Genomic DNA, 26,246 nt, shown 5'->3' on the forward strand with positions numbered 1-26,246 from the left:
GAATGCTAATTTGACTTACTGAATAACACTCATTTCAGTTCTCTTTTCCTAGTGGCTCCCACAAAGCTGTCAGTAGGAATTAGATGTAATTTATTCTGGGTTGTGTAATGTCATAATAAAGTTGGTTGGATTTTTTTTTTCCTCTGCAGAAACAATATCCAGAAAATGGAAGGACAATAAAAAAAAAATAGGTTGCTTTCCACCAAAATAAAAGTGATACATTTCCTTTTATCTCGGTTTATGCTACAGGATAAATGAAGACTTTCTGCTCAGTTAGACTGTATTCATTTCACTCCATGTTTGTTCTAGCCCTCAAAACTAAAATTAGTTGTAAAACTTTCTCTTTCAGCAAAGATGGACTAACAAAGACCAGATTTTACCCTCTTGCCTAAAACGAGTAAAATTCCAGATGGAGTATATGAAACAATGATTTTCAGACACTGGGCATCAACAATGCAGCACAGTGATCCCCGAGGGAGAGGAAACAAGGTAAGCCCTACAATATCTTAGCTAACTGCTAGAAAGCTTGCCGGCAGTAGCACAGGAGGAGGGACCTGGGAAGAGCCTAACTATCTTCCTGAGTTGAGATGGAGCTGTGAGTCCAGGGAGGTCAAGGTATGTAGTCTGTCAGGCAGAATACTGCAGAGGAGAGAGCTTCACAGAAAGAGAGCACGAGAGAGAACTCTGAAGATGCATAAAGGGTCCCCCTTGAGACTTCAGCTAAATACTGACCAGTGCACACATGTAAGAAAAACTACCTGAGGCTGAAGAAAAACAACCCCAGGAGATTAGAGAGGTGATCACATGGCACCAGCAACAGTTTGCGTTCCCACAAGCTGGTGACAGTAGAAAATTCTTACATTTAATAGAACATCAGGTAGAATACTTAGAAGGTTAGTCCCTTAATAGTGAAGAAACATTAGCTCTAGACAAAATGCAGCTCTGATCACCTGGCAAGGCTTACAAGCAAGTTTCAAAAGGAAAATAACTATTTCTAAATAATTTAACTATAACACAGAATACAGCTCAAAAATATTTATAGGGATACAAAAATATCCAGCACTCAAGAAAGTCAAATTCAAAATGTCAAGAATGTAATAAAAAATTACCAAGCATACAAAGAAGCAGGAAAAGGTGACCTATAATGAGAATAAAAATCAATCAATTGGAAAAGACCCCAAATGATACAGGTAACAGAATTAATAGAGAAGGACATTAGAACAGTTATTATAACTATATTCAATAGGGTCAAGAAACTAGAGGAAATATTGAGTGTGTCAAGTAGAGGCACAGAAGGAAATATTTGAAGAAACAATAGCTGATACTTTTCCAAATATAAAGAAAACTATAAATCCACAGATGCAAGAAGTTCAACAAACCCAAGCACATGAAACACGAAGAAAACTACACTAAGGTGTTTCACCATCAAATTGCTTAACAATAATGGTAGAGAGAAAATCTTAGAAGATTTTCAACAATAACAACAAAACCATATATTACATACAGGAGAAAAAAAGATTAGAATAATACAGATTTCTTGTTGGAAACAATGGAAGCAAGAAGACTGGAGGAGAAACATCTTTACATCACTGAAAACAAACGAACCTTTGAACCTAAAATTCACTACCCAGTGAAAATATCTTCCAAAAATGAAGGCAAAATAAAAACATTCTCATACACAAAAGCTGAAGCAATCAGTCACCAACAGACCTGTGTAAGAAATAGGCTTTTTTTTTTTTTAATGTTTATTTATTTTTGAGAGAGACAGAGACAGAATGCAAGTGGGTTAGGGGCAGAGAGAGAGGGAGACACAGAATCCGAAGCAGGCTCCAGGCTCTGAGCTGCCGGCACAGAGCCTAACGCGAGGCTTGAACTAACGAGCCATGAGATCATGACCTGAGCCGAAGTCAGACGCTCAACCAACTGAACCACCCAGGTGCTTCAGACCTGTGTAAGAAATAGTAAAGGAGGGACACCTGGGTGGCTCAGTCGGTTGAGCATCTGACTTTAGCTCAGATCGTGATCTCACAGTTCATGAGTTCAAGCCCTGCATCAGGCTCACTGCTGTTGGCTCAGAGCCTGCTTCAGATCCTCTATTCTCCTCCCTCTCTGCCCTTCCCCTGCTCGCACTCTCTCAAAAACAAATAAAACATCAAAAAAAAAAAATTAAAGAAAGAATAAAGGAAGTCCTTTGAGCAGAAAAAAGATAGAAGTTTAGATCCATAAATGGAATGAAAAACACTGGAAATGGCAAATATAAATATGGCAATAATAGCAAATATAAGTTAATATCGAAAAAAAGTTTAAGTCTCTTTGAGAGATAATTGTTTAAAGAACAAATAATAACAATGTATGGTTTGGTTTACTTCTACACATGTTTATAACATACACAAAGTGGTATAATATTACTTGAAGGTGGTAAGTCAAAAATGGATACTATAAACTCTAAATCAACCAAAAAAAAAAAAAAACCCTAAGACAGGTAGCTAATAAGATAACTAAAAAACACACTTCTACTTCTAAATGGCTTGTCGAAAAAGAAGAAATCAAAAGGGAAATGAGAAAGTATTTTGAACGGAATGGAAATGAGAACATATAAAAATTTGGAAGAACGCAGCTAAAGGAATTCAGTGCATTAAATATTGATGATAGAACAGAGGTTTCTCAAAATAACAACCTTAGCTTTGATCTTAAGAAACTAGAAAAAGAAGAGGAAATTATAGTCAGAGTTTAATCATTATAAATTCAATCCAAAAGAAGGCAAAAGAAAAAAAAAAAGGAACAAGAAACAAAGAACAGATGGGAATTACAGAAAACAAATGGCAAGGTGATAGATTTAGGCCCCCAAATGGCACAAAACACATTAAATGAAGATGGTTTAAAGACTCCTAATTAAAAGGAAGGGATTGTCAGATTGGATTTTTAAAAAAAACAAAACCCAGCTACATGCTGCCTATAAGAAATATACTTGAAAAATGTAAAGACACAAATAGGGTAAAAAGTAAAAGAATGGAAAAAGATATACCATCCTAACACCAGCCAAAAGAAAACTGGACTACCTTTATTAATATCAAAGTATGGTTCACGGCAAAGAATATCAATGAAGATTAAGACAGCCATTTCAAAATTCATTTCATTAAGAAGACATAATAATCCTAAATATTTATGCACTTAATAACAGAGATTCACTACACATGAAGCAAAATTGATAAACCTGAAAAGACAAAGAAATCCATAATTACAGAGATATATCAATACCACTTTGTCAACAGTTGATAGAATAAGTAGACATATGGAAGACTTGAACAACACTATCAATAAGCTTGAACCAACTGGCATAGGAAACTACCTGACAACAGCAGAGGACATATTCTTTTCTAGGGACACTGAGCATTTACCAAGAACAACTATATTCTGGGACATAAACAAGTCTCAGTAAGTTTAAGATGACTGGAATTATATACAGTATGTTCTCTGAACACAAATGGAATTAAAAATCCGTGGGCACCTGGGTGGCCCAGCTGGTGAAGCATTCAGCTTTGGCTCAGGTTATGACCTTGCCGTTAGTGAGTTCGAGCCCCACATCAGGCTCTGTGCTGACAGCTCAGAGCCTGGAGCCTGCTTTGAATTTTTTGTCTCCCTCTCTCTGACCCTCCCCCCGCTTGTGCTCTGTCTCTGTCTCTGTCTCTGTCCCTCTCTCAAAAATAAATAAACATCGGGGCGCCTGGGTGGCGCAGTCGGTTAAGTGTCCGACTTCAGCCAGGTCACGATCTCGCGGTCCATGAGTTCGAGCCCCGCGTCAGGCTCTGGGCTGATGGCTCGGAGCCTGGAGCCTGTTTCCGATTCTGTGTCTCCCTCTCTCTCTGCCCCTCCCCCGTTCATGCTCTGTCTCTCTCTGTCCCAAAAATAAATAAAAAAACGTTGAAAAAAAATTTTTTTTAAATAAATAAATAAATAAACATCAAAAATTTTTAAAATTTGAACTGAATGTAAATGAGAACACAGAATATCGAATGGTGGGATACCGCTAAACCAGTGCTTACAAAGAAATTTATAAAAGACAAAAAAGATATTGTTTATAATAGACAAGAGTGAATTAAATCTAAAGTAATCAGAAGAAAGAAAATAATAAATAGAAATGAATAAATAAATAGAAATGAATAAATAGAAGAAAGAAAATAATAAATAAAAAAACAAAGAGAAAAATCAATGAAAACAACCCAAAAGCCTGGTTACTGTAGTTTGTTAGTCAAAAGCTCACTAAAATTGATATGTCTCTATACAGACTGACAAGAAAAAAGAAAAGAAAAGAAGTCACAAATCCCCAGTGTCAGGAATTAAAGAGGTAGCATAACTACTGATCCTACAGATATTAAAAGTATATTATAAACAATTTCATGCCAATAAAACTGGCTACTTTGATGAAATGGACAAATTCTTTGACATTACACCAAAGATGACTCAAGAATAAACAGGAAACTTAAATAGCACTATCTATTGAAAAAAATTGAATCCATAATTTAAAACTCTTCTGCAAAGAAAATTTCAAGACCAGGCAGTTCCCATGGTGAATTCTATCAAATATTTAAGTGAAAAATAATAATAAATCTACGAAAACTTTTCCAATAAACAGAGGAGAGCCAGGAGTTAAGATGGCAGAAAAGTAGGGGGACCAGAATTTCCCTTGTCCCTCGAACACAGCTGTACTGAAGTCAGACACTTGGAATACCCAAGAATACAGGCTGTGGAGTGACAGAGAAATCTCTACAGGTGGACAAAGCTTGGTGGGACAGAGGTGCCTATTCACGAATTGGAAGAGAGAAAACGGTCTCATAGGTACAAAGAGGGGGATCCCCTTCTATGGAGAGACAAAAGGAGGTAAAGAGTGGCTGTGGAAGTGTGGTTTTGTGTTTGGACAAGAGAAAAACCTCTCTGGACCATGGACTAAGGAACGAAGAATAGGGAGAGAGCCAGTTTCTACTTTGCAAACAGGCTTAAGAGCTAAAGACTGGAGTTTTCAGGGGTGCGTGACTTTCCCAGGACTAGAGTGTTGCTGTGTGCATTCGCCTGGCGGGGAGGGAGCCTGCCTCCTCGCCTGGCGGGGAGGGTACCGGAGCGATCTCGGGGGGCATGCTGTGACTGAGAGAGCAGTCCCCTCCCTCGATTACTGTGGGAAGAGAGTGTAGTGACCCCCAATGACAAAAGACCCTGCAGGCAACAGCCAGAGGCCCTTTGTTGGCTGCACAGCATGGAGCTACCCCAGAACTAGGTCCACGGGGTGTGGGGTCCTTTAAGACATCAGGTTTTGAATCCCAGCCAAGTGCCTAGGAGGACACACCAGCTGCCTGAGCTACTCTGTGAGGGCTGCCTGAACAGGGTGGTTTGAGACACCTGGTCTGGGGAGGAGATATTCGGGAGATTTTTCTCCCCATAATCAACATGGTGGGGCTTCAGGGAACAGCACAGTGGCCCCCAGTGGAGGTGGGACCCGCTTACACCAAACCCCGCCTCTCCATGCCTGGTAACTATTTATCTACCAGAGTGAGATTGACACTGACCTAACCAGACGGCCTCTCCTCTAGACCATCACAGCCACCCATCCCAGGCACCAACAGACAACTGTCCTGTAGTTTTGAATGTTAGTCTATTTAAAAAAAATTTTTTTTAAATTATTTTTTTCCCTCTTTTCTTTCCTTCTCTTCTCTTTTCCCTTTTTTTTCTTTCTACCCTCCTCTTTTCTTTTTTCTTTCCTTTGGAATCAAGCTCATAGTTTCTGATTTGATTTTTGGTCAATTCTTATTTTCTTTCTTTCTTTTGTCTTTCTTCCTTCCTTTCTTTCTTTCTTTCTTCCTTTCTTTCTGTTGTTTTTTTAATGAGGAATGCTTATTCTTTTTACACCTTTTCTGTATCTCCTTCCTCTTTATTTTCCTCTCCCTCTCTCTGGATTAAGTCTTATAGTTTCTCTGATTCTCTGCCTATATTTCCACCCCATCCCCCTTTCATTTCTCTTCTTGTATGGGATAAGGCTCCCCCCCGCCCACCACCACTTTGCTTTCCTTTTTTCCAGGGATACTTCAATGAACAAATCAAAGCACACTTGGTGGAAGATCCAAACAATCCACCACTACAAGCAGTGGAAGAGAGCAGCCAAAGACAACAGAGTGCATGCAACACACTCCAAAAACACTTACTGAAGTGCCTGGCCCTGGACAGTGTGTGACCCCTTCTTAAGATAGTGGTACTTGCAGGTGCAGGACATAAAACAAGCTATTACATCATGTAAATGACAGAAGCCTAGCCAAAATGATGAAGTGGAAGAATTCTCCTCGAAAGAAATTCCAGGAAGAAATGACAGCCAGAGAATCGCCCAAAACAGATACAAACAATATATCTGAACAACAATTTAGAAAAATAGTCATAAGACTAATAGCTGGGCTTGAATAAAGCATAGAAGACAGCAGAGAATGTATATTGGTGCATAGATCAAGGACATAAGAAGTAGTCATGATGAATTAAGAAATTTTGTAAATGAGATGGAAAATAAACTAGATGCAGTGACAGCAAGGATGGAAGAAACAGAGGAGAGAATAGGTGAAATAGAAGATAAAATTATGAAAAATGATGAAGCTGAAAAAAAGAGGGAACAGAAATTACTAGACCATGAAGGGATAATTAAAGACTAAGTGATTCAATGAAATGAAATAATATTATCTGTATCATAGGAGTTCCAGAAGAAGAGGAAGAGAGAGAAAGGGGGAAAAGGTTTATTTGAACAAATTATAGTTGAGAACTTCCCTAATCTGGGGAAGGAAACAAACATCCAAGTCCAGGGGGGCACAGAGAACTCCTTTCAAAATCAACTAAAACAGGTCAACACCATTACATATCATAGTGAAACTGGAAAAATACAAAGATAAAGAGAATTCTGAAAGCAGCTAGGGACAAACGGGTCTTAACCTACAAGGGTAGACACATAAGGGTAGTAGCAGACCTGTCTATTGAAACTTGGCAGGCCAGAAAGGAGTGGCAGAAAATATTCAAAGTGCTGAACAGGAAAAATATGTAGCCAAGAATCCTTTATCCAGCAAGGCTGTCATGCAGAATAGAAAGAGAGATAAAGAGTTTCCCAGACGAACAAAAACTAAAGGAGTTCATGACCACCAAACCAGCCCTGCAGGAGATCCTAAGGGGGACTCTGTGAGTGGAAAGCAGCAAAGACTACAAAGACCAAAGACATCACCATAAACACAAAACCTACAGATAACGCAATGACACTAAATCCTTACCTTTCAATAATCACTCTGAATGTAAATGGACTAACTGCCTCAATCAAAAGACATAGCATATCAGAACGGATAAAATAACAAGATTCATCTATACGCTGCCTACAAGAGACTCATTTTAGACCCGAAGACACCTGCAGATTGAAAGCAAGGGGATGGAGAACCATCTATCATGCTACTGGATGTCAAAAGACAGTACAGCCATACTTATATCAGACAAACTAGATTTTAAAACAAAGACTATAACAAGAGATGAAGAAGGGCACTGTGTCATAATTAACAGGTCTATCCATCAAGAAGAGCTAACAATTGTAAATGTTTATGACCCCAACGTGAAGCAACCAAGTATATAAATCAATCACAAACATAAATAAATGTAGAGATAATAATACCATGATTGTAGGTGACTTTAATATTCCACTTACAACAATGGACAGATCATCTAGGCAGAAAATCAATAAGGAAACAACAGCTCTGAATGACATATTGGACGAGATGGACTTAACAGATATATTCAGAACTTTTCATCCAAAAGAATACACATTCTTCTTGAGGGCACATGGAACATTCTCCAAAATAGATCACATACTGGTTCACAAAACATCCCTCAACAAATACAAAAGGACTGAGATCATACCATACATATTTTCAGATCACAACACTATGAAACTTGAAATCAACCCCAAGAAAAAATTTGGAAAGCCCCCAAATACATGAAGGTTAAAGAATATCCTACTAAAGAATGAATGGATCAACCAGGAAATTAAAGAAGAAATTTAAAATATACGCAAACAAATGAAAATGAAAACACGGCAGTCCAAACCCTTTGGGATGCAGCAAAGGCAGTCCTAAGAGGAAAATACACTGCAATCCAGACCTATCTCAAGAAGCAAGAAAGGTCCCAAATACAGAACCTAACCTCACACCTAAAGGAACTAGAAAGACAGCAGCAAAGAAAGCCCAAAGCCAGCAGAAGAAGAGAAATAATAAAGATTAGAGCACAAATAAACAGTATAGAATAAAATAAAAAGCAACCAGTAGAACAGATCAATGAATCTAAGAGCTAATTTTTTGAAAGAATAAGCAAAATTGATAATCCCCTAAGGAGACTTCTCAAAAAGAGAGAAGACCCAAATAGATAAAATCATGAATGAAAGAGGAGAGATCACAACCAACACCACAGCAATACAAACAATTATTAGAGAATACTACGAAAAATTATATACCAACAAACTGGACAATTTGGAAGAAATGGACAAATCCCTAGATACTCACACACTACCAAAACTCAAAAGGGAAGAAATAGAAAATTTGAACAGACCCATAACCATCAAAGAAATTGAATCAGTTATCAAAAATCTCCCAAGAAATAAGAGTCCTGGGCCAGAGGCTTCCCAGAGGAATTCTACCACACATTTAAAGCAAGTTAATACCTATTCTTCTCAAGCTGTTCCAAATAATAGAAACAGAAGGAAAGCTTCCAGATGCATCCTATGAAGCCAACATTATCTTGATTTCCAAACCAGAGACCCCACTAAAAAGGAGAGTTACAGGCCAATACCCCTGATGAAAAATGGGTGCAAAAATTCTCAACAAGATACTAGCAAATCGAATTAAACAGTATATTAAAGGAATTTTTCACCGTGATCAAGTGGGATTCATGCCTGAGCTGCAGGGCTGGTTCAATATTTGCAAATCAATCAACATGATACATCACATTAATAGGAGAAAGGATAAGAACCATATGATTCTGTCAATAGATGCAGAAAAAGCATTTGACAAAATACAGCATCGTGTCTTAATATAAACCCTCAAGAAAGTCAGAATAGAAAGAACATACCTTAACGTCATAAAAGCCAGATATGAAAGGCCCACAGCTAATATCATCCTCAATGGGAAAAAACTGAGGGCTTTTCCCCTGAGATCAGAAACACAACAGGGACGTCCACTCTTATCACTGTTGTTTAACATAGTGTTGGAAGTCCTAGCCTTAGTAATCAGACAACAAAATGAAATGAAAGGCATCCAAATTGGCAAAGAATTCAACCTTTCACTTTTCACAAATGACATGATACTCTACATGGGAAACCTGAATGACTCCACCAAAAAACTGCTAGAACTGATACATGAATTCAGCAAAGTCACAGGATATAAAATCGATGTACAGAAATTGGTTGCGTGATATACACCCATAATGAAGGAACAGAAAGAGATACCAAGGAACCAGTCTCATTTACAATTGCACCAAGAACCATAAAATACCTAGGAATAAACCTAAACAAAGAGGTAAAAGATCTGTATGTTGAAAATTACAGAAAGCTTATGAAAGCAATTAAAGAAGACACAAAGAAATGGAAAAATATTTCATGCTCATGGATTGGAAAAACAAATTACCCAAAGCAATGTACATATCCAATGCAATCCCAATCAAAATTGCACCAGCATTCTTTACAGAGCTAGAACAAACAATCCTAAAATTTTTATGGAACCACAAAGGACCCTGAAAAGCCAAAGTAATGTTGAAAAAGTAAACCAAAACTGGAGGCATCACAATCCCAGACTTTAGCCTGTATTACAATGCTGTAATCATCAAGACAGTATGATATTGGCACAAAAACAGACACATAGACCAATGCAATAGAATAGAGAACCCAGAAATGGACCCACAAACGTATGGAAAACTAATCTTTGACAAAGCAGGAAACAGTATCCAATGGAAAAAAGACAGTCTCTTTAGCAAACAGTGTTGGGAGAACTGGACAGCAACACGCAGAAGAATGAAACTGGACCACTTTCTTACACCATACACAAAAATAAATTCAAAATGGATGAAATACCTAAATGTGAGACAGGAAACCATCAAAATCCTAGACGAGAAAACAGGCAACAACCTCTTTGACCTCAGCCATAGCAACTTCTTATTTGACGTGTCTCCAAAGGCAAGGGAAATAAAAGCAAAATTGAACTATTGGGACCTCATCAAGATAAAAAGCTCTGCACAGCAAAGGAAACAGTCAACAAAATTAAAAGGCAACCGACAGAATGGGGGAAGATATGTGCAAATGACACATTGGATAAAGGATTAGTATCAAAAATCTATAAAAAATTTACCAAACTCAACACCCAAAAAAACAAATAATCCAGTGAAGAAATGGGTAGAAGACATGAATAGACACTTTTCCAAAGAAGACATCCAGACGGCAAACAGACACACGAAAAGATGCTCAACACTACGCATCATCAGGGAAATACAAATCAAAACCACAATGAGATACCACCTCACACCTGTCAGAGTGGCTAAAATTAACAACCTAGGAAACAACAGATGTTGGCGAGGCTATGGAGAAAGGGTAACTCTTTTGCACTGTTGGTGGGAGTGCAAACTGGTGCAGCCATTCTGGAAAACAGTGTAGAGGTTCCTCAAAAAATTAAAAATAGAATTACCCTATGACCCAGCAATAGCACTACTAGGAATTTATCCAAAGATATAGGAGTGCTGATTCGTAGGGGACATGGGCCCCAATGTTTATAGCAGTGCTATCAACAATAGCCAAAGTATGGAAAGAGCCCAAATGTCCATCAACTGATGAATGGATAAAGAAGGTGTGGTATATATACACAATGGAATACTACTCGGTGATGAAAAAGAATGAAAGCTTGACATTTGCAACAATGTGGATGGAAGTTGAGGGTATTATGCTAAGTTAAGTAAGTCAGTCAGAGAAAGACAGATATCACATGTTTTCCTTCACATGTGGAATTTGAGAAACTTAACAGAAGACCATCGGGGAAGGAAAGGAAAAATAAGCTACAAATAGAGAGGGAGGCAAACCAGAAGAGACTCTTAAATACAGAGAACAAACTTAGGGTTAATGGCGGTGGTGGAGGTTGCGGGGTGGGGGGGGGTGGGAAAATGGATGATGGGCATTGAGGAGGGCACTTATTGGGATAAGTACTGGGTGTTGTATGTTAGTAATGAATTACGGGAATCTACTCCTGAAGCCAAGACTACACTGTATGTTAGCTAGCTTGACAATAAATTATTAAAGAAAAAAAAAAAACAGAAGAGGAAAGAATACTACCCAAATCATTATATGAGGCCATCATTACCCTGATACCAAAACCAAAAATAGTTATTACAAGAAAAGAAAATTACAATCCAACATCCCTCATGAACATCAATGCAAAAATTATTTTAAAATGTTAGCAAATAGAATTCAGCAAGATATAAAAAGGATAATACACATCACAACCACATATGGCTTGTCCCAGAAATACAAGATTTGTTTAACATTCAAAAATCAATCCATAAAAAAGAATACTCAAATGACCATCTCAATAAATGTAGAAGAAGTATTGGAAAGTCCTGCATTTATTTCTGACAAAATTCCTTAGCAAACCAGGAATAGAAGAGAACCTTACTCAACTTGACAAAGGGTATCTATGAAAAACTGACAGCTAACATTTATATTTAATGAGGAAATACAGATGCTTTCCTACTAGGAAAGCAAGGTTTTTCACTCTCATAACTTCTATTCGACTTGTACTAGAGGATCTAGCCAGAGCAATGTGACAAGGCAAAGAAATAGAAGGTAGAAAGACTGGAAAGGAAGAAATAAAACTGCCTTTATTTGCACATGATATAATTGTCTGTACAGAAAAGCTGATGAGATCCACAAAAAAGCTACTAGCACTAATAAATGAGTTTAACAGCTTATAGGTTATAAGGTCAATACAAAATCAGTTATATTTCTAAATACTAGCAATGAACAATCAGAAATTTAAATATAAAAACCCAAAGCATTTATAATACCCTAGGATTATGATAATGTAGCGATAAATTTGACAAAATATGCTAATCTTGTATATGGAAAACTACAAAATATTGCTGGAAAAAGTATTTTTTTAAAAAATAGCAAGATAGGGGTGCCTGGGTGGCTCGGTCGGTCGAGCATCCGACCTTGGCTCAGGTCATGATCTCAGTTTGTGGGTTCGAGCCCCGCTTCGGGCTCTGTGCTGACAGCTTGGAGCCTGGAGCCTGCTTCGGATTCTGTGTCTCCCTCCCTCTGCCTCTTCCCCACTCATGCTCTGTCTCTCTCTGTCTCTCAAAAATGAATAAATGTTAAAAAAAATTTTTAAAAACTAAAAAAATAGAAAGATATACTGTGTTCGTGAGTTGGAAGACTCAATATTGTTTAACATCTCAGTTCTCCTTGGGTTAGGCAAAGGTTTTTAAAAATACATTAAGGCATGATCCATAAAAGAAAAATTTGATAAATGTTAGTTCTTCAAAATTAAGACCTTCTGCTCTTCACAGGACACTCTTAAGATAATGAAAAGACAACTGCAGGGAAAATCTTTGCAAATCACCTATCAGATAAGGGACTTTGCCTTAAAACTCAATTATAACAACAACAAAAAATCCAACCCAATATTAAATGCACAAATAGTTTTAACAGACACTTCACCAAGCAGACATATGGATGGCAGATAAGCACGTGAAAAGCTGTTTAACGTCATCTGTCAATAGGGAAATGCAATTTAAAACCATGATGAGATACCAATACACAATTCTTAGGGTGTCTAAAGTGAAAGATGGACTATACTAAGTATTGACAAAGATGTGCAGGAACTGAAATGCTCATACACTGCTGGTGTGAATGTAACAGGGCACAATCACTTGGAAACCAGTTTGTCAATTTCTTGAAAAATTATACACATATCATATGGCTTAGCCATTCTGCTCCTAGGTATTTATTCAATGTACATGACAGCATATCTTTACACAAAGACTTGCACATGAATATTCATAGCAGCTTTATTTGTAATAGCCCCAGACTGAAAACAGCCCAGATGTCCATGAACTGATGAATGGAAAAACAAAAGGTGATATATCCCTGGGGCGCCTGGGTGGCTCAGTCAGTTAAGCGTCTGACTCTTGATTTTGGCTCAGGTCATGATCTCACAGTTTCATGAGTTCGAGTCCCTGCAGAGCCTGCTTGGGACTCCCTCCCTCTCTCTCTCTGACCCTCCCTTGCTCACACTCTCCCCGTCTCTCTCAAAATAAATAAATAAACTTAAAAAAGTATTTTAAAAAGGTGATATATCCATACAATGGAATACTACTCAGAAAGAAAAAGAAATGATCTACTGATACATGCAACAAAATGGATTAATCTCAATGTTACTCTGAATGAGAGAAGGCAGGAAAAAAGTCTAAGTATTGTATAAATCCATTTATATAAAATTCTAGAAAATGATAAGTAGCCTATGGTGAGGGAAAACAGACCAGTAGTTGGGGCGCCTGGGTGGCTCAGTCGGTTGGGTGTCCAACTTCGGCTCAGGTCATGATCTCACAGTTCGTGAGTTTGAGCCCCACATCAGGCTCTGTGCTGAGAGCTCAGAGCCTGGAGCCTGCTTCAGATTCTATGTCTCCCTCTCTCTCTGCTCTTCCCCTGCTCACACACTGTCTCTCTCTCTCAAAAATAAATAAAGATAAAAAAAAAAAAAGAAAGAAAACAGACCAGTAGCTGCCTGGAGACAGGGATGTAGGATACAGGAGTGGTGGAAAAGAGTAACTAGAAAGAATACGGGAAACCTTTAGGGGTGTGAGGGACATGTTCATTAACTTGATTATGGTAGTGTTTTCACGGATATCATCTATGTGAAGACTTACCAAATTGTACATTTTAAATATGTAGAGTTTACTATATATAAATTATAAATTATACTTCAAAGAAGCTGTAAAAAAGAAAATCAGGTATGATCATCTGAGTGTCAGATCGTTTCTCTCATGGTGTTGACTTTTGCTGTTGACTATCAAACTAGGGAAGCTCTCTCTACCCCATTTGAACCAGCTACCTTGCAGTGTTTGGACAACAGTCAAGTTTTCCCTGAAAATGGGTTGCTTTTCTCCAGCACTGTGTGAGTTAACTTGACATGTGACCATAATTGAAGAATAGAGACAACCAAGGAGTGAAACTGCAAGTTATAAGGTCCCAAACTGACCCACTTTGTGTGGTGGGGGTGGGGGCGATGGCTGAGACACTGGAATCCAGACATGACAGGTAAACAGGGAGTGCTGCAGGTAGAGGAAGGACAAATAAAAAGGCAGGGAGTGAGAAACCCAGTTCTCCTTTACTCTCATTTTTTATCACACTAGTATGCTTCTGAGGTCCTTGGACAGATAACAAATACTTAAATTACACCCACAGACTAAACAGTGATTTAAAATAGTAATATTAGAAAGGAACTTAATTTATCTGAGAGAAAAGTGATAGCTACCAAGTCAAACAATTAAAGACCATTTGCCTTGGTTTTCTGGCTATCTTGTAAGGTGGGGCATCACCAACCAATTTCTATGACCATAAGGTCATTTTCAGATCGACGTTCCCCAGTAATATTTTAATGACTTGTGTTCACAGGCAATATTGGGCCAACATATTTAACCCAGGTAGACTTGGTTCCAGTGGTAGAACAGGAGCAAAAATAACATGATAACCATTTGGTGAAGGGTTGTCCCATGAGCCTGAGTCGTCCAGCCCCCAACTCTATCAAAACTAAATCAGTTTCTTTTCCTCTTCAAAGTCACATTCAAAGTAAATCCACATTTGTTTTCAGCAGCAAGAATCAGTCTCATAAAAATCATAAGATTTTCCTACCTTGACAAAAATTGTTGAATTGCACTCTTGCAATGCCTCCATTAAACTAATCACGTGGAGGCACACCATTTCCACCATCTGAAACAACAAACATGAAAATCAGTTCCACTCCCAGTAGTGCAGAAACCTCGAAAGCTAGTCTGCAGCCACAGAGGATCCATGCCATGTGCCCGCGAGCCTTTTGGCACAACGACCAGAGGGGACCACAAGCAGTAGTGCTTATTCACCTCTAAAACTTCAACTAGAAAGTGACTTTAAAAAGCTCCAGAGGTTTTTCATTTGGCATGCCTTCCTTATCTAACTCGGGGCTGCCAATGCAACGGGGTATTGATCTTGCTAATCTGCACTGAATTGTGATTCATACCAGAGGATAAATGCCTTCTGCTTCCCTCCTTCCAACTACAGAACCTGGGCTTATGTCCTTTTCTTCATCTTGACACTTTTTCCACAGTTTCTTCACCTGGAGCAGCTGTTTAATTTATTACACACCTGTCTTTGTGGCTTTGTTCTCTAGGGAACAAGGTAGCCACGCTGATGACAGTTCAAAAGTCCCTGATCAGAAATTCCTAAGGCTGGATTTTAAACACTACAAGGGAATTTTACCAGACTAGCATACATAGTTTAACACATTTTTCAGAAAAAAGTTAACTCAAATCTGTTAGTAGCATTATTTGTACAAAACTCATTTGTAACATTCATTTCTAACATTTATATGTCAAAGAGATTTGGAGCAGAGATATTAATGGTGTCAAAAAACTAGCATCAACAGAAGGAAACCGAATCTCTATTTAAGGTCCCAGTTTCATTGCCTGTAAAGTAACAGAATGCTTGATCTCCAAGTTCTTCTTCAGTCTCAGACTCTATGATCCAATAAATGTTTCTCAGAACTGTTTGTGCACCCTAAAATTGCCACATAAATTTCCTCTAAATTGAACTAAAATACCTCTCTCCATACAGAATTGCCTCATAACATCTGCTTCTCTAAAGAAAAGAAAGTGCTTCACTAAAGGAAATATATAATCCCCTTTCCAATTAGAGCTGAAAGAAACTGTTTCTTAGAGTAGTATCAATCAATCAAAAGTCATTTCCGTTATGCCTTTTGTGGACGGTGCATTGTTGGGTTTCTGGGCACACTGGGATCATCGTTATGATGTTCTTCCAGATCCCCTGCCCCTCACAGAGGAGAATTAGCCTGATAAAGCCCCCCATAACCAAGATACTAACTGTCGCTTTCTCCACTGAGGATCCTCCTTCAAAGTAGCAAAGGACTTCCTTGTAAATTCCTTCCATACACCCTCCGAGCCTGACTTCAAAGGACTAATCCAAGCTTGTTCAATGAAGTGGGCTCATGCTAACAATACCTCAGATATTTTCCAGTGAGGATTAGAGCAGCCCCTCTCTTGGTGAGCCATCTGAGCTAAAACTGAACTGGATTTGAAGACTGGGGGAGCTCAGGTCCTCCTAGGGCAACGCAGAAGGGTGAGGCCCTTTTCAGGGTTTGAGCCCTGGGTAGAATGAACATGTGTGGTTGGTCTGCTCTTAAATACCACCAGAGGATGACCCAACTGGCTAGGGTTTTTCCAAATTGCCTTGGAATCCAAAAATAATATGAATCTCCTTTTGACTTTATAGCACAAAACAACCCTTAAAGGTAGATTTCATATAAAATAAATTTTTGGCACTAAGCAGAGCAAACAAAAGTTTCTACTAAATTTATTTGCTTGCTCTGTTTCTCCTCAAACTTATTATACAAGCAGAACATCCAGCTTATAATGTAAAAACCCACTGATATAATATTACAATTGAGACCCTTAAAGAACAGACAATGTGAGGGCTGGGTGTAGGTTACACCTTTTATCCACGATGGGAAATTTATTCGTGGACTCACCACTTTGTTGTGAGCCATCAGCTGAAGGATGCTGGGTGTCACCCTGCTCCAAAACTCCAGTGCGGTCAGGATCGCCGTGAAGCTGAATTCATTCTGACTTTGGACATTTGTAGCTACGGCACTTTGTTCGCAATATACGGTCCAGAGCTGAGCAAAGATAAATGCGTGGAAGAGAGAACACATATGCAGCACGGAGGTCTGAAAAGGAGGAGACAGGAGCCGTTACATTTCAGTGGGCTACAGTGCTCCACAGGGCCCATCCCACACGGTCTCGGCCTTCTGAGGAGCACGGCCAAAGCACATCTACTTCCAGAGATCGGAGGCTGAAGGAGTTCTCTATGAGTTACGGATTCGTGATTCACCACCTTAAGACAATCTGCTTTTCACTCTGTCAGTGGGATTGTGCTGAGAGAATAAAGCATCTTTCCAAAGAGAAGGCACCTTAGCTTGCAGAACGCTACCCACCGCCTTGCCTGTTAATGACAATGACGTTCTCATGCCTAAACTAGGTCAGGGAGAATAATCACTCTACCATCTGGAGGTGTTTCCTCGCCTGTAACATGGGGATGATAGTACCCTCCTCAAAGAGCTGGCGTTAGGAGGAATCAGGTGGCATGTCTGAACACATTGCCCAGCAATGTGTTACTAATTATACTATTACCTTTAGTAGAAATGGCAGCAGCAAGCACTAGTGGCGAGCACGGACTGAGCATGCACCTACAATGTCCCAGACACCGTGCTAAAGACTTTCCAAAGACCGCTTCCATAATTCTCAAACCATCCCCTCATCTCTTTTACAGATGAAAAGCTGGAGCTCAGAGAGGTCACAAGGTCAAGGTACCTTGACAAGGTACCTTGTACAAATGACCAAGTACCATCGTTAGGAATCAAACACAGCTCTGGCTTGAAATACTAGGAACTGACTGCCTGGCCCCTTTTGCAAATATCATTCAGGCTGTTTGGACGGTGCTCTACTTTATCACAGAGTCAGCTTTCCCTGGCCCACATCCCAGCTGCTCCCAAACCCACCCTGACTTCCCGGAACTTGCCTAAGCTTGTGAAGGGCCCTTGGCTTCTCTTAGCTGATTAGTACCAGTGTGTCTGGTTTGCTTACACTGGCTCATGACTGATGCCTGCCTTGGGTTTACTTTATTCCCTTAAGCACATCATCTGTCTCTACAATTTACTAAGTTCCTCTGTGTCGGTGATTCCAGCGTGTGCTTTAGTGAGTTCCCAACTGGCCTTCTTATTTTCATTTTGTATCTTTATAGATCTATCTCTAGAGATGTGAGTTGAAAAGATAGTGCATGAAAAATCAGAGCATAAATTTTCCTCCAATTCATATTCGGTTCCAAAAACTGATCATGGGATTTTTATTATATTTCTAGCCTTTTATTTCTCTTCATTATTTTGAGACAGAAATGCCTAGGAAGCTAACTCTTGCCTGCCTCCATAATTTATCTTTATAAAAGTAAACAAAGACAATTTAAGGGGGAAGAAAAGATAGTGCGGGGAATTTAAACAACTTTAAATAAGGCATTAGCACAAAGTCGCTTTCCTAACATCCACAGGAGGGCAAGTGATAAGATGCATTTTCTTCTCAGAAGAAACATAATAGGCTGATAACGGTTTCCATTAGCAATTTCGATGCCTATGGTCTTAAGGTTGCAGAAATCGCTTACCTTTGATTGCTCTGGAAATCCAATCAGGATGACAATGAGATGGTCTGCAATATGAGAGCCGGCATCCAGAGGTATGGGCAGGCACGGAGAGGAGGCATTTGGACACACCGCGTTATGAGTGAGGGAGCCCAGGAGCAGCCAGGACAGCAGACGGATGCGGGAGATACACTCGATGAATTCTTTCGGCCTGTCAAGTAGAAGGAAGTGTTAACGGCGATTTTTATGGTTTCCGTTTTGTTGGGCGCTCACCAACGGCTTATTGATGGCATTAAAAGTGTGGTTTTATAGGCGATTACCTACAATAAAACACCCAGGTGACAGTGCCAACAAAATGTATCTGTTTTTCTGCTCGCCCTCTCTAATCCCGGACCATAGCTGCTTGAGCAACGAGCAGTTTCTGGTGACAACACGGGATTAAAATCATTCTTCCACCAACCTTGCTGCCCTTCTGACTAGCTGCTTTTTCTAAACTCTTTCCTTTCTTCTTAGAAAGTCTCACATCCCCACTAGAGGGGAAGGAATAGAGGCGGAGATGTAACACACGCCACCCATTTTCCTGCCCTGCAGTCATTGTCTCCGGCTGCTCTCCTGCCCTCCTGCCCGCCTCGCCCCAGCTCCAAGCCTTTCCTCTAGCCAGGGAGCCGACCGTGCAAAATGGAGTGCTCACAGAAACCAGCCCATGGGCCCCTCTCCTTCCTTTCTCCGCCTCCTTGTGCTCTATTTCATCTTTGCTATGGATTTTGTTCAGGCCACAATCTAACATGCTCCTTGAAGGCAGAAGCTATGTAAGTGCTCAATAAATACCTATTGATTTATTTAACTAGTTGAAATTAAGAGTTAAAATGGCACTTCGAAGCTCCAGGTTTTCGTCATCCATCAGGATATGGCTGAGGTTTTCGTAGGAGGGGAAGTTCCTGTTACTGTCAGCATAGCATGGAAGTGCTCGTGTTCAAAAATGCTGCTAGGTCAGCAGGTATGGAGATGCGGCTCACCTCCTACCTTCCCCACCATCACACTGCACTCCCATAAATCTTCAAGGCATTCATTTGCTCTGAGTCCCAGAAAACCCGGGGTGGTTCCCTGACTCACCGACCCCCACTGCTAAAATAATAAGGGCCTTACCCTTGTTGCATTGCAGAAGGGGGATGATAGAGCCAAGGCAGGTAGCGAATCACAGCCTTGTTATCTCTGTGGTTGCCCCGTGAGATTTCCATGGCTGTAATCTGAGCCAGCCCAACTTTGAGGTGTCCACCAAAAGTATCTTCATGCAGAGGCTGGGAACATGTCTTCATGTGGCTCTGCAAAAACAAATGGTATTTCATGGCTTTGGCAGAGTACCTGGAAAACTCCTGGTTGCTCTTTAAAAAGATCAGGTTGTCATTCCCTCACCTTCTATCACCACTCCCAAGTATACAACCCATTTAAACTTCTTCAATGGTTTCCCATTTTTCTTAGGATAAAGGGGGAGAGGGGAAATTCCTTAGCATGGCCTAAAAAGCCTGGAATGATCTAGTGACTGCAGACCTCTGCATCCTACCCCTTCATCCCCTCTACACTGGCTCCCTCCCATTACCAGCCTTTGCTTGTGCTGGTCTCTCTGCCCGAAACACTGTTCCTGCCTCTCTTCACTTAATTGACTGCTATTCATTGTGCACGTTTTAGCTCAAGTGTCATGTCCTCCAGGAAGTCTTCCCTGACCTCCCTGGCTAGGCCATATCATCCTATTAGAAGCTCCTATACCACTGTGTACCCCTTCTTCAGAGCAATTATGAAAGTCATAATTTTACACTATGTTATGAGATTTTCATTAAAATTGGCGCCTCACTACCAGACTATAAATTAAATGAGCATGGCTACTGTGTCCTTTTGCTCATTGTTGCATCCCTACATGCCTAGAACAACACCAGGCACATTATGGGTGCTTGGTACATATCTGTTGAATTAATGTAGAAAAGTTCCTTCTCTTGGTGTGGCTTAGTGGAAAGAGCACTGAAATGGAAACTGAGACCTAGGCTTCGGCCCCAGTTTAGGCCACTTGCCACTTGGCCTTTCTAATCTGTCTCCTAAATTGGAGGGTTGGATTATATCTCTAGTCCCCAAACTTTTGATCATCATGGATCCTTCTTACTGTTTTTCTCTGTATTTTGAAAGTGGTTATAAAGCTAGCTCAAGTGTTTAGGTAACGAGATCTCCTCTTCTTGACACTTGATGCCAAAGCCATCTGAGTGTGGGCCACCAGATTCGGGACTCAGTAACCAGCACGTGGTCAAGTACCAGGGGGGCTTACTTAGGAATGAGTGGGTTCAGATATTGTGAGAAGTCACCAGTTTAAATTCCGATTCTACTTTCCACCTAGCATTTGCAAATCCATCCCTATCCCAAGAAGCACATGGATCATTGGAGCAGAGTCTAGAAACTGAGTTGGGCGATGGAGGAACCTCATTTGTAGCTGATGAGCTTCTGGGACGACTAGATCCTATTTAACCAAAAGGATCATTTAGTGCCAGGATGCCATCTGGCTGTTCCTTGGACCATGTTTGGATTCCCTTCTGCCCTCTGTCCAGGGCCTTCCCCAAATCTCTCAAGACTATCAATCTTTTAGCTCCCTAGTCAACTCACGGCAAGGAAGTTGACTTACATCAGTGATTCATCCCACCCTGTGAGGCACTCAGTCAATAAGCTCGACAACTTTGCTGGGATCTTGTCCACATGCAAATCAGAGTTTGTCCCATCCCTTGTCTTTAATCATTTTCTTGAAGAAGAGAGCTTTGATGCAGATAACCATGAAAGGCTTATGTTTGCATAATGTATTCCAGTTTACAAAAGTCTCTTTGCACGCACTGTGCCACATCAAACCTCCTAACAGTCAGTAAAGGTAGATATTAGGCTTGTGTCACAAATGAGGGAACTGAGGCTCAAAGGTAGTTAAATGACACCACATGGCATAGTGAAAAGAGAGTGATCTGGTGCCGCTACAGTCTTAGGCCAACCCTGACTCCACTGCTTATCGGTAGCGCCACCTTGAGCACAAATCACAGCACTAACCCAGGCCTCAGTTTCTACATCTGTAGAATGGAGACGCTTTAACAGGGGGCAGCGGGAGAACTGAATGAATGGCCAAAGTAGAGCCATGCACAGAACTCCTGCCATGCAAACAGCCTTTCCTTTCTCTTTTCCCTCTTGCGCAGGCTGAACTCAGTTCTCCAGGCTCCCAAGACAGGGACTGTTAGAGAGCACCACAGCTGCCGCCCCAGGTAACAATAAGTCCCATCTGGTCTGCGTAAGTCCCTAAAACTGCCTCTGTCTTGCTCACCTGAGAAGTGAGCAGTGTAGGTAAGCCCTCTTACCTTCAGTTTGGTGAGAGTGTGCATGTCCGCCATGAAGTCCAGCACCTCGTTGATGTACTGCCTCACACACTCCATCGCGGCTGTCCCACACTGAAACACAAGGACACCGCTGGGTGGGCCCTCCGAGCCACCGCCTTCACTTTGGCCCTGACTGCAGTCACTGTCTTGTTTTGACTTCACGCTGTTTACTAACGAGTTGTTTCACATTCTGGAGTTCTGACTCACTCCGTTACTCTCCACCGTCTGTAACTGTCTGCCCGCAGTTTGGACAAAAATTGATAAAAGGTTTGTGGTGAAGAGGTAAGAAACGGGCGGCCTAGGGTAGACTGGGTTAACATGCTTTTTTCCCACTGGGTGATCTAACTGATTTTTGTTTGCTTGTTTTTGTTTTTGTTTGTTTTTGTTTGCTTTTAATATAATTTATTGTCAAATTGGCTAACATACAGTGTATACCACGTGCTCTTGGTTTCAGGGGTAGATTCCCGTGATTCATTGCTACATACAACACCCAGTGCTCATCCCAACAAGTGCCCTCCTCAAGGCCCATCTGTTTTTGTTTTGTTTTTATTTTGAGAGAGAAAGAAGGAGAGCACAAGCAAGGGAGGGACAGAGAGAGAGAGAATCCCAAGCAGGCTCTGCACCATCAGCGTGCCGCCCAACATGGGGCTCAAACTCACAAACTGAGATCATGACCTGAGCCAAAACCAAGAGTAGGACACTCAACTGACTGAGCCACTCCTGTCTGCTTGTTTTTAAACTGGTCTGGGGGCACCAAGGTGGCCCAGTCAGTTAAATGTCCGAGTTCGGCTCAGGTCATGATCTCACAGTTCGTGGGTTTGAGCCCCACATCAGGCTCTGTGGTGACAGCTCAGAGCCTGGAGCCTGCCTTGGATTCTGTGTCTCCCCCTCTTTCTGCCCCTCCTCTCTCTCTCTCTCTCTCTCTCTCTCTCATAAATTAACATTAAAAAAAATTTAAACCAGTCTGTATACAAAAATTATCTTATGTAGAGCCATTATGCATCAGAGTCTTTATGACATGAATCACCCTAAAACTACAGTAACCCTTATCACTCTGGGGAGTCTTAGATACACATAAAATACGTGCCACCTAATTCTAACACTAGAATCTCGAATCTTTTTCCATCAAAAAAGAAAAGTATATAAACAAACATCACATTTGCTGAAAGGGTCAAAAATTCTTATTTTCAAGTCACTTACAATCTAACTCCTTACACACAGCAGGCGTACTATTAAATAGATAAACGTGATTGCTGCGTTCTTGCTAGGGATAAAGCAAGAAAAAAAATGAAATGAAATGATCAGCTTCCCCACACGCACTGGTAGCATGTTTGGGAAATTTTAAAGGCAAAGAAAGCATACTTGTGTCTCTGGTTATTAAATGACATAAACCTGCCCAGGGCAGTGCAGTGAATTTAGGATTATAAGCAAAGAAAAGGAAACCGAACAGGCGGGCTGCTACATCAAAGCTGTATGAGAAAACCCACACATCAGGCCGGGTGTAATGTGGATGAAAAGCAGCCCGTCTTTGAAGCCATCTGAATACTATGCTAAGGCCTTTCTTAGCTTTCTTTTGGAAAATCTGGAACATTATATACTTAACTAGCTCACCCAGTGGCTCTCATTTTCCCATATTCATGTAAATCTGCACAGCCCTGAACTGTATCACCTCCCATCTCTTCTACAATGTTACGCCTGTCAGTTCCTCTGACAGGATAACAAACAGTAAAATAAGGTCATTGGCGGTTCTGTCAGAGTGTTTTCCAAGCATTTCATATGTTCTAAGGTTTTCTTCTTTTAATTTAAATCAAGTGAAGGAATTATAAAAGGTTATTGTGTTCTTGCTTTTGGAATATTAATCCTTTGGTGCAAGAAAGGATTTCCCTCCGATTTATTCCATTTTCTCTGACCTTTCACATGTCATGCAAACAGGAGCATATACTCTGTTCTTTAATTTCTTGAAAGGGATTTGTTTCTCTCATAGGCAATATTTTATATCATTTCAGCTAGGCAAATGTCAAAGAAAATAATTACTAGGAGCATTATTCAATATTTGTCTTTTCACTTTGAATTTCAAAGAATGAGAGCAAAGAGTTTACTAATATGCAGTTACTTTTGCTCTAGAGACAGGATCTACATCTAATAAAAGCCTTAAAATACAGGATCATCTTAGGGAGCCTCTACACTTATAAAACAAAGCATGTAATTTCTAATCCCCCCCCTTTTTTTCTACTTTGCAAAACATAAGCATAGCCTTGATGTGTTGTTTTAAAAAAAGAAAGTCAAGCTCCACTTGTTTTCAAAGGCCTATATTTATTTCAATGGGAAACTGATGATAAGGTGTTGAAAAAGTACTCTAAACTCAAAAACATGAACGCAAGTGAATCATATCCAATTCTTCCTTGAAACTTATGTCTGATTTTAAAGTTATGTTTCTTAGATTGTAAGGGACATATGCTCACTGTGGAAAACTTGGAAAAAACAGAAATTAACAAAAATCACATAGTCCTAATTCTTGTCCTCCATCAGTGAAACCACTACCACCGGTATTTCCTTCCAACGTGTTTTGAACACATATAACATACACATATGCATATAATTTTTATAAGCCTGAGATCATTTTTTTGTAATGTGCTTTTAAATTAAATCCATCATAAACATTTTCCAATTATTTATTCTTTTAAAACTTGATGTGGTAGCCACATAATAGTCTTTTTTATACATGTATCTTACTTTTTTTTTTTATTACGAAATTTATTGTCAAATTGGTTTCCATACAACACCCAGTGCTCATCCCAACAGGTGGCCTCCTCAATACCCATCACCCACTGACCCCTCCCTCCCACCCCCCATAAACTCTCAGTTTGTTCTCAGTTTTTAGGAGTCTCTTATGTTTTGGCTCCCTCCCTCTCTAACCATTTTTTTCCCTTCTCCTCCCCCATGGTCTTTGTACCTTACTTTATTTAAACAATACACTAATGCTGGTCAACACCAAAAAAACCCCCCAAAAACCACAATCTGATTTAACAATGGGCAGAAGACATGAATAGACATGCTTCCAAAAAAGATACCCAGATGGCCAACAGACACATGAAAAGATGCTTAATATCACTCATTGTCAGGGAAATACAAATCAAAACCACAATGAGATATCACCTCACACCTGCCAGAATGGCTAAAATTAAAAAGGCAAGAAATAACAAGCATTGGTGAAGATGTGGGGAAAAAGGAACCCTTGTATAGTGTTGGTGGGAATGTAAGCTGGTATGGTCACTGTAGAAAACAGTGTGGAGGTTCCTCAAAAAACTGAAAATACAAACACTGTAGGATCCAAAATGTCTACTACTGGGTATTTACCCAAAGAAAACAAAAACACTAATTCAAAAACACATGCACCCCTATGTTTACTGCAGCATTATTTATAATAGCCAGGATATGAAGGAAACTTAAATGTCCACCCATAGATAAATGGAGAAGGAAGATATGGAATGGAATATCATGCAGCCATAAAAAGGAGGAGATTGTGCCATTTGAGACATGGATGGACCTAGAGGTATTATGCTAAGTGAAATAAGGCAGACTGAGTAAGACAAATACCAAACGATTTCACTCATACATGGACTGTAAAATAATAAGGAAGTATAAACAAACAAATAAAAAGCAGAATCAGACCTATAAACACAGAGAACAAACTGATGGTAGCCAGAGCAGAGGGGTGAGGGTGGGCAAAATGAGTGAAGAGGAGTGGGAGACACAGTTTTCCAGTTACGAAATGAAGAAGTACCAGAAATAAAAGGCACAGCATAAGGGATATAGTCAATGATATTGTAATAGTGTTCTATGGTGACCTAGCCTAGGGGTGAGCACGGCGTAACATAAAAACTTGTGGAATCATTACCTTGTACACCAGGAACTAATGTATCCTTGTGTGTGGGCCATACCCAAATTTAAACAATTTTTTAAAAAACAATATGCTAATGTTAGATCTTAATTTTGCTTCCATATTTTTACTATTTTAAATGCTGCTTTAATAAATATACTTTAATAAATATACTCTTTATGTGTGTATTAAATTATTTTCTCAAATATATTACCAGAAGTAAATTGTCAAACTGTTTTTCAGCAAAGTTGCACCAATTTTCACTACCACCAGCAGTTCATAAGAATGCTTGTTTCACATCATCAATAACTTTAATCATTAAGAAAAACCTATTGAGTTGCTAGCTGATTTTAATTTTATATTTTAAAATATTTTAATACTTTATATCAATTTACACTTCACTGATTACTAGTGAGAGTAAGAAGTATATTTTGAATGGCTTATTGGTCACTGGAAAGGTTCCATATATGGATCTTATTAACTTTTT

General features: G+C 39.8%; 1 protein-coding gene across 1 annotated transcript in view; it reads right to left on the reverse strand.

The window, feature by feature from the left end:
- The window catches only part of UNC79 (unc-79 homolog, NALCN channel complex subunit), a 213,917-nt gene that overhangs the window by 6,510 nt on the left and 181,161 nt on the right, over positions 1 to 26,246 (reverse strand). The window contains exons 43-47 of the mRNA XM_047080178.1: positions 21,862 to 21,951; positions 19,637 to 19,812; positions 18,515 to 18,701; positions 16,833 to 17,030; positions 14,945 to 15,022 (exon numbers count right to left, since the gene is read on the reverse strand). Coding sequence (XP_046936134.1) covers positions 14,945 to 15,022; positions 16,833 to 17,030; positions 18,515 to 18,701; positions 19,637 to 19,812; positions 21,862 to 21,951 — 729 coding nt within the window. The remainder of the gene's footprint in view (positions 1 to 14,944; positions 15,023 to 16,832; positions 17,031 to 18,514; positions 18,702 to 19,636; positions 19,813 to 21,861; positions 21,952 to 26,246) is intronic.

Source organism: Lynx rufus, unplaced genomic scaffold, assembly GCF_022079265.1.
Source record: "Lynx rufus isolate CCGP_SWC_20201006 ecotype Redwood Valley unplaced genomic scaffold, mLynRuf1.p SCAF_17, whole genome shotgun sequence".
Taxonomy (NCBI): domain Eukaryota; kingdom Metazoa; phylum Chordata; class Mammalia; order Carnivora; family Felidae; genus Lynx; species Lynx rufus.